A 19,382-nucleotide genomic window follows, 5' to 3' on the forward strand; every position below is an offset into this window, starting at 1 on the left:
TGTCATGCTTCTGAATGGTTAAATCTTATTTATCTGAATGGAACTGCAGGGCTGTTTTGCAGAATACTTTAGCACAAATACCTATGGTTCACTTTGACGGTACAATTTTTTGTTGGTTTCTTTACTTTAAATACTTGAACTGTTAGACCTTTTACTTTTTTCGCTGAGAAAGATGTATTTGTACCAGATTAGAAAAGCTAAACTGTTTCTTTACATTGAATAATCAGCCTGTCATGACAAATCTATCTCCTTCTGCATGAGTAGGTGCCAGTTTGACTAGCTTCTTTTAGGCTCACACTGGGTTTTAAGCTGGATCCATGTGCATGACTGGCAGTGCGTTTGTTGGGCCAGATCTAAGGAGCCAGAGAGCGTTCAGCTCCTTTTTGCCTACAAAAGAGCAGCCAGACAACCAGCAAGAGGCCTTGGATGTAACACAAGGTGATACTTACTTAGTCAGCCATGCTTTTTTTCTTGTAATTTTTTTAAACTAAGAAGTTATCAATTTCAAAAATAAAAGAATTAAATTATCAAAGAATCCTTCTTTTTAAGACCTAAATTCTTTTAGTCCTAATCAGTAAACTTTAAGTTACTCACATAAAATAATTATTTTTTAAATCCGAAAATATTTCTCCTTGACATATTGCAAATAAACAGTACCTAATAAAATTTCCTTGTAACAGTGGAACTGATTAGTGGCCTAGGATGTTAATTTTTCAGATTTCAAATCTGGATCGACCCATTAGACATGTAAATTTATCTTTCCTAGAATACTTCATATTGGCCAGCAGCAAGTCAGAATATATTCAGATTAAAAATAATACTTACCATATCTTGAAACATGAAGAAAAACATTAAAAAATAGGGGGCATTAAAAGCTAAAGAGTACAATAAAGGCAGTTTGTTGACACAGAGCATAATAACAAAAATCTAAAATATTCAAAATGCAGATTCTTTTCAGTTAATTTCTACTCATTGTCTTCATGAATGTTAAAATGTAGTTCCTAAAGGTATAGGTCCAAAGAGTCTACTACTTCAGGATTCACTTTTTGATACTTGGCTACCTGTGTGTTTATAACAAATCTAAAACTTGAGTAAGTAACTATAGAAATAATCATAATCCCCAGAGTTGATCAAAGATTAATCTGACCAGATGGGGCAAACTTGAGAAAGATTTTGACTTTCCACTCTGTTTTGCCACAAGAAAGGCTGATTTTTTTCTTTCTTTCTTTGTTAGCAAGGCAGAGATCAGGCCATCCCCAGAGAAATGAGCAGGTGTGGCCATTTATAAGCATGTCTGCTTATATTACAAACCAGCATAAGAAAAGTTTGAAATGGTTTGAAAAGATCAGCTAAACAGTTTTAATGTTTCATCCTAAATCCTATTTATTTAAACAAGAGCTGATCAAGCTGGCAGTAAAAATCTAGCTAGTCCAAACCTTTAAAGATCTTGTAATTTAATTTTTTATTTTAATTCTGTCTTCTGTAGCATGTGAATAGGTACATTTTGGTAATCCTTGCCTCTGGACAAGCACAGAATTCTCTCTCTCTTTTTTTTTTTCCTTTTTGGCTAATGGCTAATAACAGAGCCTTGCTTCCTGTCTGATGATGAAAGGGTGGCCGTCAAGTTCTTTTTCTTACCTCTTACTATGTAATCGAGGCATTTCATGAGCAATTTGGAGAGAAGAATCATGTGAACTATTAGCTATGTTAAGTAGAGTCATAGTCTCTTTTTGTTTTGAGATGGATTAGAATTTATTTGGGTTCTTTATTCTTCCTGTATGCAACTTAACAAAACTACATACTGGCATTATTTGAAATTATATAAAAGAAGTGTTTTTGCTAAACTAATTCCATGTACACATGTGCATGTATACAGTTCTCAAACAGACTCCGCCTCTGTTTTATGTTTTTTAAACTAAGTCTGCAGCAAACATCAAATGCTATTGAAAGGACACCCTTGGGTAGGTAGTGTTCTCTGTAGCTACAATGACAGTTTCTCATGTTCTAATTCACCTTCACAAATCCATAGCATCGTTCTGGACTAAAGTAATGTCAGTCATTGACATTTTCGGCAAGTACAAAAAAGACCCCCTATGGCAGCCATTTTTAGTTGTTTCTTAAGATCCAAAGACTGCTGAAAGAACAATTGGATAAAGTTGAGGATTGGAGAAGCTTGATTTTCTTGTTTCTGTGAAATGAAACTCTAGTCCTTTTTCTTCCCCTTCTCCTCAAAAGCAGAAGTCTGTTAGGGGGTTGTAGCTGTGTCAAAGCCGCTGGGATGCCACTGCTGATCACTTTAATTACTACGACTAAGGAGGATAAAATTAAAAGTAGCACCATTGAAGCAGTGGAAGAAAGCTTGCCGAGATGTCGGTGAACTGTGAAATATAAAAATTGCATACCAATACATTTTTATGGGAGGGAAACAAGGAATTACATTACTCGTTTTTGAGGAGTTTGTCCTGTAATGGTAAAGTTTTGCTTGTACGTTGATAGCAGATTTTCGAACATTTCAAAAGAACAAGCAAAAGCTTTACATTTTTATTAATTCACAATGTGTTAAATATACTTATGGGAGAAATAAATATTGTTCACTGCCATTAATTCATCAGTTCTAGGATTCATGAACAGTGTTATAAGTCCCCTATCTTGAAATGCATCTGATATTGTTCCATGGAAGGACTTTACATCTTGCTAAAAATGTTGGTCATGAGAAAAACAAAGTTTAAATATGTATAAGCATATCCAGCTGTTTTCTGGGGACTGTAATTTAAGTTCCTGGGCCTGAGTTTTATAGCCACCATAATATCAATATGAACAATTTCATTTCTTTTGGCCATTTAACTTCCTTCATTGTTCTATTGACAATAGCACAAGGAAGAATTTGTCAGAATAACTGGATGGGCCATAATAGGATTCCTCTATTTACAAATACAAAAATGACTAGTCTGGATTTTTAAAAAAATCATAATGCTACTTCAGAAAAGTTATTTGACCACCGGTGATTACAGTTCCCCTAATTGCAAAATTAAATTTAAAATTAAATGTGTGAGAGGGACTGTCTTGATAGAAATCTGTCTTATTATGTCAACTTGTTCAGTAGTTGATTTTTTGAGACTGATACTCTTAATCGAATGGACACTCAAAATACTTAGCAGTATTTAATACTTAGCAATACTTAACTTAGCAGTAAGTATTTTCCATTCAGAAATAATAGATGTTTGTTGCAGATTACATTGCATAAAACACAAATAAGTGTTAAATTTGCTTTTAAAAACAACAGGCTTTCCTCAATCTCAAAACAAAAAGAAAATATGATCTAGCTTCCTGGACTGGACAAAAAAGTGAGTTAATATTTCTGATGACTCTAAAATTATTGTCATTTTAATTTACAATAATGATGTTTATTTTCCCTAATGAGCTTCTAAAACTATTTGCTTTTGTATACAAACAGAAAGGCTTTTTCTGCTGTGCAGACACTAGTAAACAAATGGCATGCAAATCTGAGTTGCTATCTTTTTATAAAAGAATAATTTTGAGCTTGCTCAGAGGTTGTCAAAATAAATATGAGATATGTAATTAATGTTCTTAGCTGGAGGTGAAGCAGCATCAGATCCATACATTAAATGTATCTGTTCAGATCATGTGGGCACTGTGCAAAGTAAAAATTAACAGTTCCTCTGGCCACCTTTCCTTCTCAAGTACTTATTTGTGGGCATTTTAATATTTGGAGAATACCAACTTGATTATTATTTTAAATGGTCATTAAATTTGGCATAATCCAATTTTAAAATATTTTGTATTACTGTAAAACCCCAGATTTCTTGAGATACATATGTATGCAGGAAATATTCAAATGAAATCATTTTAGTTATGATGAATTGTGGAGGTTAAGAAAATTATCAGATACAATTCATCCAATTAAAATGGTTACATATTTAATTAGTATAATACTAGTAAACATTTCCAAATTATACTTTTAACAATTACTTTTTTTTTCTCAGTTGGTTGTTCTGTCTTAAGGGAAGGGAAGGAGTGAGAAAACAAACACTGCAGATATGCTATCCCACTGGAGAGCTCTGGGCCCAAGCAAAATTGTCTCTGTAGTGTTAGGACATTAGGAGAAAAGTAAACCAAGGCAATCTGATAGGGAACTAGAATTCTGTCAGTCAGGCTCAAGATTTTGTGCTGTGTCCACGTACTTTGTTTACTGTAGGGTTTTATGAGTTGTAACCTGCCCATGCAGGCTGTTAATGAGGCTAAATCTTGCTGCTAGAGAATTGAATTACAGCACACCTCTGGGCTAATGGTTATAAACAGAAAGTCCCATTAGGGCTGCTTTCTGATTCATTCATTTGCATTTTTTCTATTGTATGAAGAACAATGATGAGTAAATAGGTACAAACAAACAATTTACATGGAAATGGATAAAATGTAGCTAATTAGGATTTAGTGTAGGTTTTATTAATGATTGCCCAAGCTAAGTAGCACTCTGTGGAAACCTTTGCAGATGGAAAGTGTTTTTTTCCATCTTTTGGGGGGGAGGGAAATGGAGGAGGTTTGGAGAAAGCTTGGAATAGGGTTTACATATCTCCTATAAGAAGAGATTCTCATTTCAGTTTCAAAAAGATATGCTCATTTATTTCATTCAAAACCTGTGATTACTATATCTTAATTTGACTGATTGAATTCTAGCTCTACATATATCTTTTATGCCTTTATAATAAAATTAACTTAAAACTTGGTGCCTGGGGTAAACTATTAGTTTTCATTAGTGTTTTTAACCTTCTTAAGTTTGAGATAATGCATTAGTAAATTTAGTATTGTCTTCACTTCATCATGTAATTTGATACCATTGTTTAAAACTTTCCTTTTATTCTTTTTCCCCTCCATATTTAAAAATAAACTATGAGTTTTCATTTTACTTATTTTGGAGGAAGCAGGGCTGCATCCTCTTGCAACCTCCATCTCTCTCACTCCACTGGCTTCTATTTTAATAATCTTCCTGTTTCTTTCCTTCCTACTATTCTCCTTCCTTTCAGCAGAGTGATAAGTAGAAAGCAGAGTGGTGTAGCACCTAAAGAATCTTATTATTAGTCAGGAGATCCATGTCCCTGCCATTACTTTTATAACCTTGAGTAAGTCATTTAAATTCTATAGATTTGGTGCTATTGCAACTAACTATATAGACAAGTCTTTTAAATCTTTTGTACCTAAGTTTCTTCATTTGTCAAATGCAGGGGTTAGACTAAAACTTTGAAGGTTCCTCCCAGCTCTGAATCTATGATCCTATGATTTCAATTTCTTTACCATAAAGTGATGAGGTTTGATGGAAAAGATTTCTTAGTGGTTTCTTCCACCTCTAAGATGCTGTAATGCATTGTTAGAAGTTATGAACATGTCCTTAGGAAAAAAAGGAAGGTTATCTCAGGAGAAAATATCTAACAACAATCAGCTTTACATTTGGGCATTCAGTTTCTCACTGGCTGATTCCTGTTGGTTTGCTCTTCTGATACTCCCAAACACTGCGGGACAGAAAGTGTTTAAGTGAAGGGGCATGTACAAAACAATTATAAGAAGAGGCCAAAATGCCTCTTTTAACTAAGATACATCCTAGTCCATGGCTATGCTGGTTTGCTGCACTATGAATAGCTTACCCCTTCTCCCAATATCACTTCTGAGCCACAACAACGGAAGCCCTTTATCCCAATTGCCACTTGCCCTGGCATATCTGGTCCCCAGAGGGTGAAGCTACCACTCCACCTTATGGCAGGGTTCTAAGTGTACTCCTGAAGGGCAGCCTCACTTTTCTAAAACTATCAGCTTAAACTCACATTCTAGTGTTTTCTCCCTAATATGTCACTAATTGAATATATCCTCTGTCATTGATTGATTGATAATGCCCCAATATCACCTAGTCAGGGAATAGAAATTAACTTTTTCAAAGGACCTTAACTGAAAAAATATAGCAAGCACAAAAGCAAAAAAAATGCCATTTCCCCAAACTTGAACAGGGATCTACACCCCTCATTTGCCGTTTCTGATCCAGAGAGGAATGGGCTCAAACTTAAAGCAGCTAGTACAAAGCATTCTCCCTACTATTTCCCTGCCATATGCTGCAGGGCCACTGAAGGAGTTAACATTTTTTAACTTCTGGGCCTAGTGCAGCCCTTGGCTCTTGAGGTGGTCCATTGCTAGAGGGTCAAGCACTTCTCTCCTCCAAACTGTCTTTCCTTCTACCAGGCTAGCTTAGTAGCTAGGGCTACTTGTGTTTCTTTCTTCTTTCCCTTGGTATGATGCCCTGTGAGATTTCAAAGGGTCAAAGAAACAGAAGCAGTACTTTTTTAAAATCATGGTGTTTGATATAGTGGAAATGAGATAGGTGGGACTGGAAAGAAGTATGATAAGCTGCTTTCTATGTTCTCTTCAAATTGAAGCTAAGACCAAGTCCTGAGTAGTTAGGCCAAAGTGAATGTGCAAATCCTAAAGTAAGCACAAATTAGTCTGATGACTGGGGAGGAGAGAAAGTCCTGACAATTTTACTTCAGAATATCTCTCTAATACACCCTTTTTTCTTCTCTGACACTGCCACCATCCTGGGACAGACTATCATCTCCTAACTCCCAGACTATGGCAATATATCTTCATAAATTATAATTTATGTTATAATTATCTTCATAAAGAACATGTCTGGCTATGTTGTCCCCACCTACCACCACCCTACCCCCCATTCAGTAAATTCCACTTGTTCCCTCTTACCTCCAAAATCAAATATAAAATCTTTTATTTTGAGTTAAAATCCCATCATACTCTGGCTCCCTCCCCTTTATATTCTCCTTACTCTTTAATTCCCTCCATATACTCTTGGATCCATTGTCACTGGCCTTCTTGCTATTCTCCACACAAGGCACTCCATCTCCCAACTCTGGTCATTTTCATTGGCTGTTCTCCATGCCTGGAATTCTCTTCCTCCTCACCCTCTACCCCCTGAGAACTTCCTTTAAGTCCTAGCTAAAAGCCATCTTCTAGAAGAAACCTTTCCCTGTACCCCCTTTAATGCTTGTGCCTTCCCTTTATCAATTACTTCCAATATATCCTATATCTATCTTGTTTGTGATAGAGGAAGATATTAAATATAATTGGTGAATTGATATTAGGTAGAATACACCAGAATAAGGTTTCAAACTGATAGCATTAGAAGCCTACCAGCTTCAATAGAAGTGAAATTCAGAACTTTATTTACTACCCTCACCTGATGTTGCTGTGTAGTTTTAATTAGTGTGACTTATGACTGTGATAATTACCTTTTTCACTCCCAAACTGAAGAATAATAATAAAATGCAAAGATATCATTCTTCTGAAGGAGTTGCATTCTGCCAACTCTACTGACCTCATTTGGGGTTTCCTTAGCAGGGATATTGGAGTGGTTTGCCATTTCCTTCTCCAGCTTATTTTACCAATGAGGAAACTGAGGCAAACAAGGTTAAGTGACTTGTCCAAGGCCACATAGCTAGTAAGCGCCTAAAGCCCAGATCTGAACTAACAAGACTTCCTGATTCTGGGCCTTCCTGACTCTACTGTCCCACTTCACTGCCCAATTGTTACATTTTACCTTGGTACAAATATTTGCTAGGAGTACATAAAACATATTGGCACACACACATATATATATATAATAAAACTTATGTAATAATTCATCTCTGATTCAAAAAAGAGAAACAGAGAGAGAGAAACACTCCCAACTCTTAAAGTTGAACCTGAGGAAAGATGAAGCAGTACATTCATTCTTTGAGGACCTGACTTGTCATCATGAGCAATAATTCATTATTGTATATGTGGGCTATATGTGAAGATTACATACTTAATTCTCCCCTGTTCCCTCTTCCCAGCAGAACAACCAGTCTAGTAAAGAAAAGCCAGCATCTCTCATTTGCTCTGCTTTTCCTTTTGTTTGCTGGCTAGTTACCCTCAGTGGATGGGGATTGATGTTTTCCCAGTACTACTGACACTGCCATTCAAACCCACCCCTCTTCTGAACCTCCCTCTGACTTTTGAGCATGCCACCATCCTTCTAGTCACCCAGGTACAAGTCCTTAGAGTCAGCTTTGACTCACCACTCCCTCATCCAATCAATTGCCAAGCCTTATCAATTTTACCTCCAAAAATATGTCTCATCTGTTCTCTTCTAGTCACTTAGCCACAATAATCTTTCAAGTCTATATCTCTTCTTGTCTGAACTATTGCAATATCCTCTGAATTCTTTCCCTCCCTCAGACTTCTCCCCTCTGCAATCCATGTTCCCCCATAGCTGCTTAAATGATATTCTTAAAGCATAGCTCTGGCCATGTCATTCTTCTACTTAGTAAATTCCAGTGGCTTCACTCCACTTCTAGGATTAGATACAAACTCTGGTTGGCATTTGATTTCTTTAACAACCTAATTTTAATGTACTTTTCCAGCTATATAATAAATTACATCCCTTCCTACACTCTGGGATGTAGGCAAACAGGCCTTTTTGCTATTTCTCATACACAGCATTCAATCTCCAGTTTTTGAACCTCTATATTGGATATCCTCTATGCCTAGAACATACTCCCTTCTCAGCCCCACCTCTTTGAATTCTTAATTTCCTTCAAAGGTGAGCTTAGATGCCACTTCCTCAGGTGAGAAGGATCCTTGAGCCCCTCTAACTGCTACTGACTCCCCTTCAAAATTTCTGTAGTCATTCATTTGCTTTAGTTGTCTGCCTTTTCTTAACCCCATGGGGGTTTTCTTTACAAAGAAAACTTGGGAACTTGGATACTTGAACTCGAGAAGATGAATCTTCCTAGCTCCATGCCTAGCACTCCATCCACTGTGCCACCCAGCTTTGTATGTATTCTCTTTATGTGTGTATATATTCATTATCTTCCTCCTGGCTAAATAGAAACTCCTTGGCAGTGATGATTTCATTTTTGTCTCTATTATCACTAAAACTCAAGACAGCTGGAACATAGTAATCACATAATAAAAATGCTTGTTGATTGCTTTCTTCCTCACCAATCAGTCTCCAACTCCTTGCAATATTCCTTTTGCCTCTAATATCCTTAATGAAACTTTTTTCCCCTAAAATGTCACCAGTGGCCTTCTACTGACCAAATCTAATGACCAACAGTATCTCAAGTTGATAGAATGTTGGCTGTGTTGTTCAGAGACACTTGAATGTGAATCTCACCTCCAACCCTTATATCTATGATATCATAGGCAAGTCACTCTTGGAATCTCAGTTTTTCTTACCAGTAAAATGAGGGATAACAATGCCTCTAGTGCCTACATCACAGAGTTATTGAGGTCAAATGAGATCATGTATATAAAGTTCTTTGCAAACTTAATGTGCCATATGAGTGCCAATTCTTACTCTGGTAGCATACCTTTGGGACTACTTCCACAGCCAGGCACTGCCAGTTACTGTTTGAGTTCCTAGATGTTGCTCCCCTCAAGGTCCTTGGGGCAATCCTTGAGGGTCTGGGGGTTTCTTGTACTGCCTATTCAGCCTTCACCAGAATTGTTTCCATTTATTATAAACTAGTATCCGCTATTAGCTTTTAGAAAAAAAAGATATTTACTAAAGCAATATAAAAATATTTCCTGCAAATTCAGAGTCTGTTCTCTTCCTATATACATAATGACCCTGTAGTAAAATAAGCTCAAATTTAAAGGCACGTGTATAGCAGTGTTGTACTCTTAAAGTCCTGGCATCAGGATTCCTTTCCTCTCCTTGTAGAATCTTAATGAAATTCCCTTCAAATGTAACCTAATAAAGATATGGGGAAGAATATCTTGCTAATGGAGATCGCAATATTTGACATTATTGGCCATCTCCTTGAAATACTCCCTTTTCTTGACTTTTGTGACACTACATCATCCTACTTCTCTTCAAAAATCTTTCATTATTCTTGCCTTCCATTGCCTTCTCCCCAAGTATAAATGGTTTCCAGTGTTCTGTACTTAGATTCTCTTTCTGTGTCCTCTTCCCTTTAGTGATGTTATCCACTGAAACTTTAACTACCACTTCTAAACCAAAAGATCCTCAAGTTTGACTCTCTAGCCTTGACCTCCCCAGCTATATAGCAAGCATTGATACATTGAACTCAACATGTCTCATTCATAAACTTTTAGACATATAAAGCACATGCTCTCCTCCATCAACTAAATCTTTCCTCTTGACTTCTGTATTTATCTTATTGGAACCAGTTCTCTCAGTTACCATTTCACCTACACTATTGCAGTTGTCTCCTAACTGATCTTCCTTGCCTCTAGTTTCTTCTCTTGTATCCATATTACATTTAGCAACCAGATTAATCTTAAAAAACAAAGCTCTAATCATGTTATTTTTCTATTCAAAAATCTTTACTTTTCTCCATTGCCAACTGAATAAAATAAGCTTCAACCCAGTATTCATACCTACCAAAATCTGGCCCCATATAGTTGCCTTCTAGCCTTCCATTGCCTTTCTATATTTTCCTGTATACCCCAAACTTTATTTAATCCATGTTTTTGTACCCACTGTTCTATTCCTGAGTTCTTTTTACTTTCCCCCACTGTTTTCTGTTGAAATCCTTTCAAGGCCATGTTATAATACCTAATTTTTTAAAAAAAAACTCTTACCTTCCATCTTGGAGTCAATACAAGGGAGAAGAGTAGTAAAGGCTAGGCAATGGGGGTCAAGTGACTTGCCCAGGGTCACACAGCTGGGAAGTGTCTGAAGCCAGATTTGAACCTAGGACCTCCCATCTGTAGGCCTGGCCCTCAATTCACTGAGCCACCCAGCTGCCCCCATAATACCTAATTTTTTAAGCCTTCCTTGATCCATCTAGCTAAGAGATGTTTCCCTTATCTGCATTCATATAGAACTTTCTTTTCATTTTTCTTCTGAGGATTACCAGTTTTATTTTGGATACCTGTTGATTGTATTAATGTTTTATCTCCTTCCTTAAATTTGTTCCTCTGCATTCTACAATCCAGCCAAACTATCATTCTCTTTCTTCTTCACTGATGACACTTCGTCTCCAACCTCTGTTCTTTTGCACTGACCATCCCCATACAATCCCTCTCTTTGTTAAAGATATAATTCAAGCACTTAACCTATCTCAGCCTCAGTTTCCTCATTTGTAAACTCAGGATAATAATAGCCCCTACCTCACAGAGTTACAGTGAGAACTCAAATGAGATCCTAGTACAGGGCTTGGCATATAGTAAATGTTTAATAAATAACTGCTGTTGACTGCATGTAGGGGCTATTCCTTACTCATTTTCATATCTCCTCATCATCCTACCTTTTAATCAATAAATATATATTGAGTGAATTGATTTTCTTTATTTTTAAAGAATGAACAATGATGGAGTCTGACTTCTCAACTAATAAAATTTGAATTTTTTATAACTTAAATATTACTTTACTTTTAAAAGGGTTTTACACAACCAATAAACTAAATATTTACTTCCCTATGCTACAATTGAGAATCTCCATTTTACCTCACAAAAGCTGTCCTTTTTTTTTTTTTTTTTTGGTAAACATTGTAATACAACATTGTAAACTCTCCTGCTTTTAATAACAGTTGGCAGGTTAAATTCTATACTTAATGGAAAAATATTAATTCTGTTTCTACATCATAGATATTTTCTATACCTGTGATTCAGTTTATCAGAACACTGATTTAGCAAGGCAATAAATCTTTTTATATATATTCCTAATCATTTCTAAGTGATATATCTTACTTACCAAAGAGTCACTTTTAAAAAGCCAACTCAAAATGTTTTTAAATGAACATTTTAATACAGTAATTTTTAATGGTTAAAAAAATCTGATTCTGGGATGCCTTTAAAAATTGTGTGACACCTAACTGATATGGAGCATCCTATTTATAATGTGGGCCAAGCACCATGCTGTAAACCAGTTACTATCATGATGATCAGATTGAGAATGAAATTGCATTTCTGTCAATTACTGAGTTGGCAACTGTTCAATATATCTTAGCAGCAAGATGAAGAGCGACGTCGGCAGCTGAGAGAGCGAGCTCGTCAGCTAATAGCAGAAGCTCGATCTGGAGTGAAGATGTCAGAACTTCCCAGCTATAGTGAAATAGCTGCAGAAAAGTTGAAAGAAAGGTCAAAGGCATCTGGAGGTGAGTTAAAGAAGCTTGTATCATATTCCAGTAACAACCCAAAAATCAGTGTTGGACTTCTTAGGCCATTACTTTTATTCATATCTCAAAATGTTGCATCAGGTACATAAGGATACAGAATGGACATCTCTATCAGAAAATATGATTAATGGTTTTTGCATTTTCAAACTTGACTTTACTGTTTTAATTCTCAGTAGCCAGAAATACAATATATATTAGGGAGAATATTAATAGTTTAAAAAATGTTATGAGCTTTGATTTATGGTTTTGGAAAAAGTGATATCACATCAATTATAACATGATTATTTTACATAAAACACAAATAAACTTCAAACATTCAAGAGGACATATTAACATTTATTGGTAAACTTTGAAATAAAAGTTTTGTAATTGGGATTTTTTTTCACTTGCAGCCTATTTTCCCAAAGGCTGACTTAAAGTCAACTTTTGCCATTTAAATATTCATATTACAGCATTAATGCTGTAATGTGATAATGGGAGCAGCAGTCATTGGATACAGTTCTTTGATACATATCATTTGCACATACAGTTTGTATTATAGTGTTTTAACACTAAATTCAAAATATTACTAAAAGTTACAGTCTTTCCAATAATGTTTGCTGAAGTAGGAATGGAGTATTACTGAAAATCTAAACATCATTCTCATTTAATCTCCTTGTTCTCTAGATGCCATCTTCACATTCTACCAAAATTATCTTAAGCTTATTACTGGCATAAGGACTCATTTTTCATCTAGCCCCAGAGCCATTATTAATGCCCAATGTATATTATTTTAAATATTGATTTTTAAAGAGAACTTTAGTTCTGTTAGTGTTCAATTCTGTCTATGTCGATTTGGAATTTCTTGGGGAATTTTTTGATCCAAGAGGGAGAAAATGTTTAGAAGAGTTATATTTTTCTATCAATATATTCCTTATTCATCTAGTAAATGATGCCAAAATACTTCTTGTTTTAGGCTAATCTCCAAATGCTGAAATCATCCTAAAGAGTAGGCATGTATGGGCTAGAATGAGGAGTTAGGGGTTGAAACTTGGGTAAGATGTTTCTAAGTTAAAGGAAACGTTTCTTCAAAGCAAACTCAAGCTGTAGGGCACAAAGAATAATTCTTTGAGAAGAGTTCACAATATTTGCTCCTGTTGCTGCTATTCTTAGTTGATTCCTTATAGTAAATGTTCTCTGTTGCTGAGAAATTCCAGCTAAATGCCTATAGTGCCCAACCCCTCCTTTCATTAAATTTGAAAGCTCCTTCTGCAAATAATCTTGTATCTGTCACCTTATTCCCTTCAGAATTTTTATATCTTGGTGAGTTACAACCTTCATCTTACTTCTTCCTGAAGATTAAAAACCTAGTTTCTTGAACTCTTCTGAATTACTAAGATCTTTGAAGTCTTTTATCATTCCAAGTTTCTTATTGCTGTGCCTTCACTATTTCTCCATCATTTTATTTAGTAAGGTTACCAGGACGGCTTGCAACTTCAAACAAATATAGTTTCATTTCTCCAAAGCTAGGAAATTTTTCTTTCATTTATATTTAATAAAGCACTTTCATTTGATATACTAATAATTCATTTTTTACATAAAACATATGTTCTGATGTTAACATTTTTTATTTGTTTACTCTTATCCTTAGTGGCCTCAATTCTCCTCACCTTTTAGAAAAGTTCTATATATCTCACATATCCCCTCCTAGAGCTGTAAATGTAGCCTTCCTTAAAAGTTCTAAAAAGCAGTATAACATAGCACTGGCAACTAGAATTCTAATTGTTTCAAGTTTGTGATTAGATAAGTATGATACTTTAATAAAAAAAGTGCATATATATGTTTTATATGTCATACATATACATATGTGTATATGTATATGTATTTAGCAATAAGCTATGGATATCAGTCATATAAAATGGAGCAGTTAGTGACCTAGGAAGAGAAGTTGGCTATAATATTTAAGCCAACTTCTCTAATCTCATCCTGGCTCCCAAAAGTCAAACTTGGTCTAGCGCCTACCATGTCAGTCTGTATAAGGGGCTAAAGATGGGTTTGTGTAAGTTCAGACCTGATGAAAAGGTCTGTTCCTTTCCCTGGCCTAATAAAATGAAGACCTATCAGGACAAAGCCCCCTGGTGAATAATAGTCCTCCCAAAAGGGCAAAGGACAAACTAGTGTCAAGGTTGGGCCAGAGTGGCGATCAGCATTAGAGCTATAAGAGCTGAGAGACAGAAGATTCCTAGCATCAGTTACGAGGAAAACGGCAAGAGGTGAAGCAGAAAGTTGTTCAGAAACTTCTTTGAAGATTTCAGAGCAATAAAATAAAGAACTAAGTACATAGGGCCTACTTCTCTCACAGACATTGAACATTGGGGCAGAGCTGATAATATTCTGTGGCCAAGCTTGACTTTGAGAGAACAGAACCATTTTCTGTCATTAACTAAACTCTCCCCTTCTTTCCCTTCATTGGAAGATAAAACTCAGAGTAGGAAGGGCCATGCTGGCAGAAACTTTGGGGAAAAAAAGAGCTACAGGACCACAAAAAGCAATTCTTTTTCCTCCCTTAGTTACACTGTCTGAAATTCCATAAAGCTGAGTTTTTTGGCTTTTCCAAAATGTAAATACTCAAGCTGAGTTTTAGACTTATCTACCTATAATTATGACAGATTCATTTAATTCATTTGTCTCTTTATCTAAATCTCTAAAGATCAGACCGCATAAGGGAATGGAAGTCATTGAACATGAGCTTTGAACTTTTAGGGTATTGGTTCTTAACCGTTTTTTATATCATGGATCCTTTCTGAGAATAATGTTTTTAAATGCATAAAACAAAATATAGGATTAAGAAAGCAATTATGTTGAAATAAACTTAAAGAATTTTTTTAAGTTCATAATTGAGAACCCCTTCTTTAGGAGGAATTTGGCTTCCTCAGAATTAGGTGAGGAGACCACTTCGTGAAAAAGCAGAACTACCTGCTGTCTAATGTAATCAGAGATGTCTTTTACTCTTATCTTTTTCCTCTATCCCTCACCAATGACTGCTCCCATAGTGAAGTAGTAAAATAATGATGAAAGTTCATCAGAAACACAGACTAGAAGTCGTTTTAGATCACTAATGTGAAACTTCACAAAAGAGATTCTTGTTTGCTCTGAGAAGTTGAATCAGAAAGCTTTTGTGGTTTTTTCCTTCCAATTTTCAGTCTTTTAGACTATCTATGAGCAACTTAAAGTGATTATTAGTGGCTGTTGGACCAATTTTCCATTAGGCATATCTATGAATTTACAACTAGTTCTCCCCTTGGTAAGGATAAAATCACATTGTAAATTGATCTTTATCATTTGAGAGCTGAAAAACACCTTGGAATTCATTTAGTTCAACCTCATTCTTTTATATAGCTAAGGAGCCTGAGGCCCAGATAGGTGACAATATTTTAGATTCAAGAATCAGAGCTAGAAGGGACCTTAAGGAGTATCTAGTTTGACTCACCCATTTTACAGATGATGAAATCGAGGTCCAAAAGTGTGAAGCAGCTCCCCATAGATCTGGAGGTTAAAAAGTAAAATCAGAAAAACATTTTATTCTCACTTTAATGGGTGTACCTAATAGAGAAACACAAGGAATCCTCTGCATGCTGCATACTTAAGTACATGTTGAATTTTTCCATATTTTCTCATATGTGCCATTGTTAAAAGTTCCAAGATTCTCACAGTCAGCTATCATGGGAGTCAAAAAAGATAATAACTTATATATATATATATATATATATATAAAATATGCCAAATATATAATATATATACCTATATATAAAATATACCAAAAGTCCATTATTTTGTTTTAGACTAGATTCAAAAGTAATTTATTTTTAAAGAAATTTTATCCATTTAACAATGTTACAACTTAGGCACTGAGGTGGTATAGGAAAATAAATAAAAAGAGAGTCCTTGATATGGTAATCAATAGCACAGAGCTGAAGCTATTCCTTTAACAGCTAATAACTACCAAAATACTTTAATCCAGAACTCAAGAATCCCAATAAGATGATAATGTTGTTGATAGTCTATTGTTTTGGAGGCAACCTGGGTAGGGGAGGAATTATTTTGGACTTGTAGTAGGAAGGTCTGGGTTAGAATCCCAACTCACATACTCAGGTACTGTGACCTTGGAAAGTCATATCATTTTTCTGACCAGGTTTTGAAACTGGATTTTTTAAAACTGAGTTTCAGTTATCATGTGTATGACTATTAAAATGAAAATCATTCATCTGTTTAAGATAAATAGCTTTCTTTACCTATTATTACTTATATAATTTACATAAAACTTATATTCTAAAAATACAAATAAAGTATGAATGATTTTAATACATTATTGCTCGAATGTAGCTAACTGAAAGAATACTTATTGTCTATGAATTTTGTCAAAGAATATTGACTCTAACAGAAGCTCTATTTACTATTAAAATGTTTTAATGAAATATTTTATGTTAAAATTAGTATTTTCCATCTTTTATTTAAATCATACACAGTAACTAAAACTTGGGTTGAGTTTCATAGGTAATGGTGGCTCTCCCCAAAATGGAAAGTATATTTGAGGGTTTTCCTAAATTGTAAAGGAAATTAGGGTCTGGATTAGAGATTGAAATGCACTTTCAACCTTCTAAGAATCAGATCTTTTTATCGTCTTAGTATACTTTTACTATGAGAGGCAGTGTAACACAGTGAATAGAGAACTGGGCTCTGAGTTGAAAGGACCTAGTTTCAAGTGCCACCTCTGACACATCCTGGCTCTGTGACCCTAGGCATGTTACTTATCCTCCTCAGTGACCCAGGCAACTCTCTAAGGCTAAATGCTGAGCTACATTATAAGAGGAAGTTCATTACCAAGAGTTCCCCTAGCAGAAGAAATTGCAGGCCAAGCACAAAAACAAACAAACAAACAAACAAACAAACAAATAAATAAATAAATAGATGAATGGATGAATGAATGAATGAATAAAATATACATACATATATATACATATATACACACACACATACACATATATATATATATATATTTATTTTAGTAGTAGTAATAATAATAGCTCTCCTATACATAAAGCTTTAAAGTTTGCAAAGCCCAGAATATTATCTCATCTGATCTTCCCATCAACTCAGTAAGATAAAGTGTTATTATTATTCCCATTTTACAAATGAAAAAACTGATTATTAGCAAGTTTATGTAACTTTCCAAGGGTCACGAAACTCTGTCTGTGGTAGGATTCTACATTAAGCTATCAATATTAACTATTATCATCTTATTAGGATTCTTCAGTTCTGCATTGAATTATTTTGGTAGTTTGGTAGTTGTTAGATGTTATAGGGCTGGCCTCAGCTGTGTGTTACTGATTACCATATTGAGGACCCCCATTTCATTTCTCTTTCTTTTCCACCTTAATGTGTAAATCTTAACATTGTTACATAAAGTATGGTATATTAGCTTATTTATTATCAAAATGTGTAAACTTGCACAACTAGTTCCCATTGTGTTCCAGGTTACCTCATGTTTCACATTGCTTACCTATCTAATTTTCTACTCACCATGGTACAACCCAAAAGAGGTATTTTCAATATAAGGTCTATTTTTTTTGGTATTCTGGCACTTTCAGCCCTTTTAATAATATCCAAAAAGACTGCCACAGGTGTTTAGAAAAGCTTCCACATGAACTGTTTAAAAGAATTCAGGGGTTCGTCCTGAAACTGAAGGTACGAAATGGAAAAAGTAGAAATCCATTCTTAAGAGTAGCTGTGCTATAGAAAGGATCAATTTTTACTCTTCTCCCTCCCAAATAGTAATCCTTTTATCTGGGGTCAGCAATACACACACAAACATTGAGTTGCCCTCTCAACATACTGTGGAGTAGCAGTGTAGATAGGGATCTCATCTAGCCAGCCAATAAAATGAAACTGCCATTGACCACCATAGTTGTTTGAACATCCCACAAGCATACTGCCTGGCATACGGTGTTCAGGATGGTGAATGATGAAGCCTGCAGGCCTCTGCACATCACAAGAACCTGGAAACATCTATATCTGACCATATTTCCAGATTGTACCCCGACTTAGTCATGGTTAGAGGAAGAAAAGAGATGGTTAGGACAGGTTGGTGGCAGAAAACTGTATTGGATCCCTTAAAACTATGCTTTAACTGCCACTTGCATAGAGTAAAAACTGAGGAAGAATTCTGAACACAAGGCAGGTGCTCAGTAAATACTCATTGTTTGGAAAAGCAGGATGATTTCAGAAGAAAATCTTTAGAATTCAATAAAAGAATGAATTTGCTTCCCCCCACCCTTTCCTCAGTTGAGTAATTATTAACCACAAACTAAATTCCATTTTATTGGTACCTAATTAAGCTTAATGCTTTGGTCTAATTTGGGGGATTTACTTTTTCTTTTTACAAATCAAAACAATACTTTCTTCTAATTTCTTCTTTTTTGACTTTTCTTAATCTTCCACTCTTTTTCTAAATCTTGCTGCTTTAAAAACCATCTCTTAAGTCCTAACTCTCTTCTTAAGCCCTTTCATCTCTGATGCCTTCCCCCTTCATTGCTGGCTACATTGAAACCAAATCATTCTTATTTCTTCTGGGTACACTTAGGTAGTTTAAAGCCATGACCTATATATTCAGGGATTTCATTTTAAATCGATGGAGCCTTCAGTGGAAGACCAACCTGTCATCAACTTCTTTCCATTTATGATTTGATAACATTAAATTACATTACCCCCAAACTTAAGTGATGTCAGGATATTGAATTTATTCTAACAGTTTTAGTTTTACCACCTTGTACTTTATTCTTTTACCATTCTTTATTATATACCATAACCAACTAATATTTTCTTTAAATGCACTAAAATATGTTACCCACTCAGAAATCATATATTTATTCTTCTTTTGAGATTTTTCTGGTTTTCCCTTTGCTTCCTTTCTACTTCTAAGGGATGTTGTTTATTGATATGTTCTTTGTCTAGCCTTTTAAACTCTTTTAGTAGAACAGTGCTTTTTATATCCTGTTGCTCTCATACTAAGCATTTGCTTAGACATTGGCATGTAAATTGGGAATCAAAGTTAAGAGAATACCTTGAGGGAGAAAGTTATAACAATATTAAAACTTCACGGATGTCTGGAATATTCCCTTTAATAAGAAAGAATGATTACCTCTTACTTGATAGAACACT

General features: G+C 35.1%; 1 protein-coding gene across 8 annotated transcripts in view; it reads left to right on the forward strand.

Moving 5' to 3' along the window:
* The window catches only part of EHBP1 (EH domain binding protein 1), a 403,219-nt gene that overhangs the window by 302,160 nt on the left and 81,677 nt on the right, over positions 1–19,382 (forward strand). For 6 of the 8 annotated variants that reach the window (XM_044663370.1, XM_044663373.1, XM_044663377.1 and 3 more), the window contains one exon: positions 12,017–12,164. In XM_044663370.1, the coding sequence (XP_044519305.1) occupies positions 12,017–12,164 (148 nt within the window). The remainder of the gene's footprint in view (positions 1–12,016; positions 12,165–19,382) is intronic. The other 2 variants (XM_044663371.1, XM_044663376.1) reach the window with 1 other exon arrangement.

Source organism: Gracilinanus agilis, chromosome 2, assembly GCF_016433145.1.
Source record: "Gracilinanus agilis isolate LMUSP501 chromosome 2, AgileGrace, whole genome shotgun sequence".
Lineage (NCBI taxonomy): Eukaryota > Metazoa > Chordata > Mammalia > Didelphimorphia > Didelphidae > Gracilinanus > Gracilinanus agilis.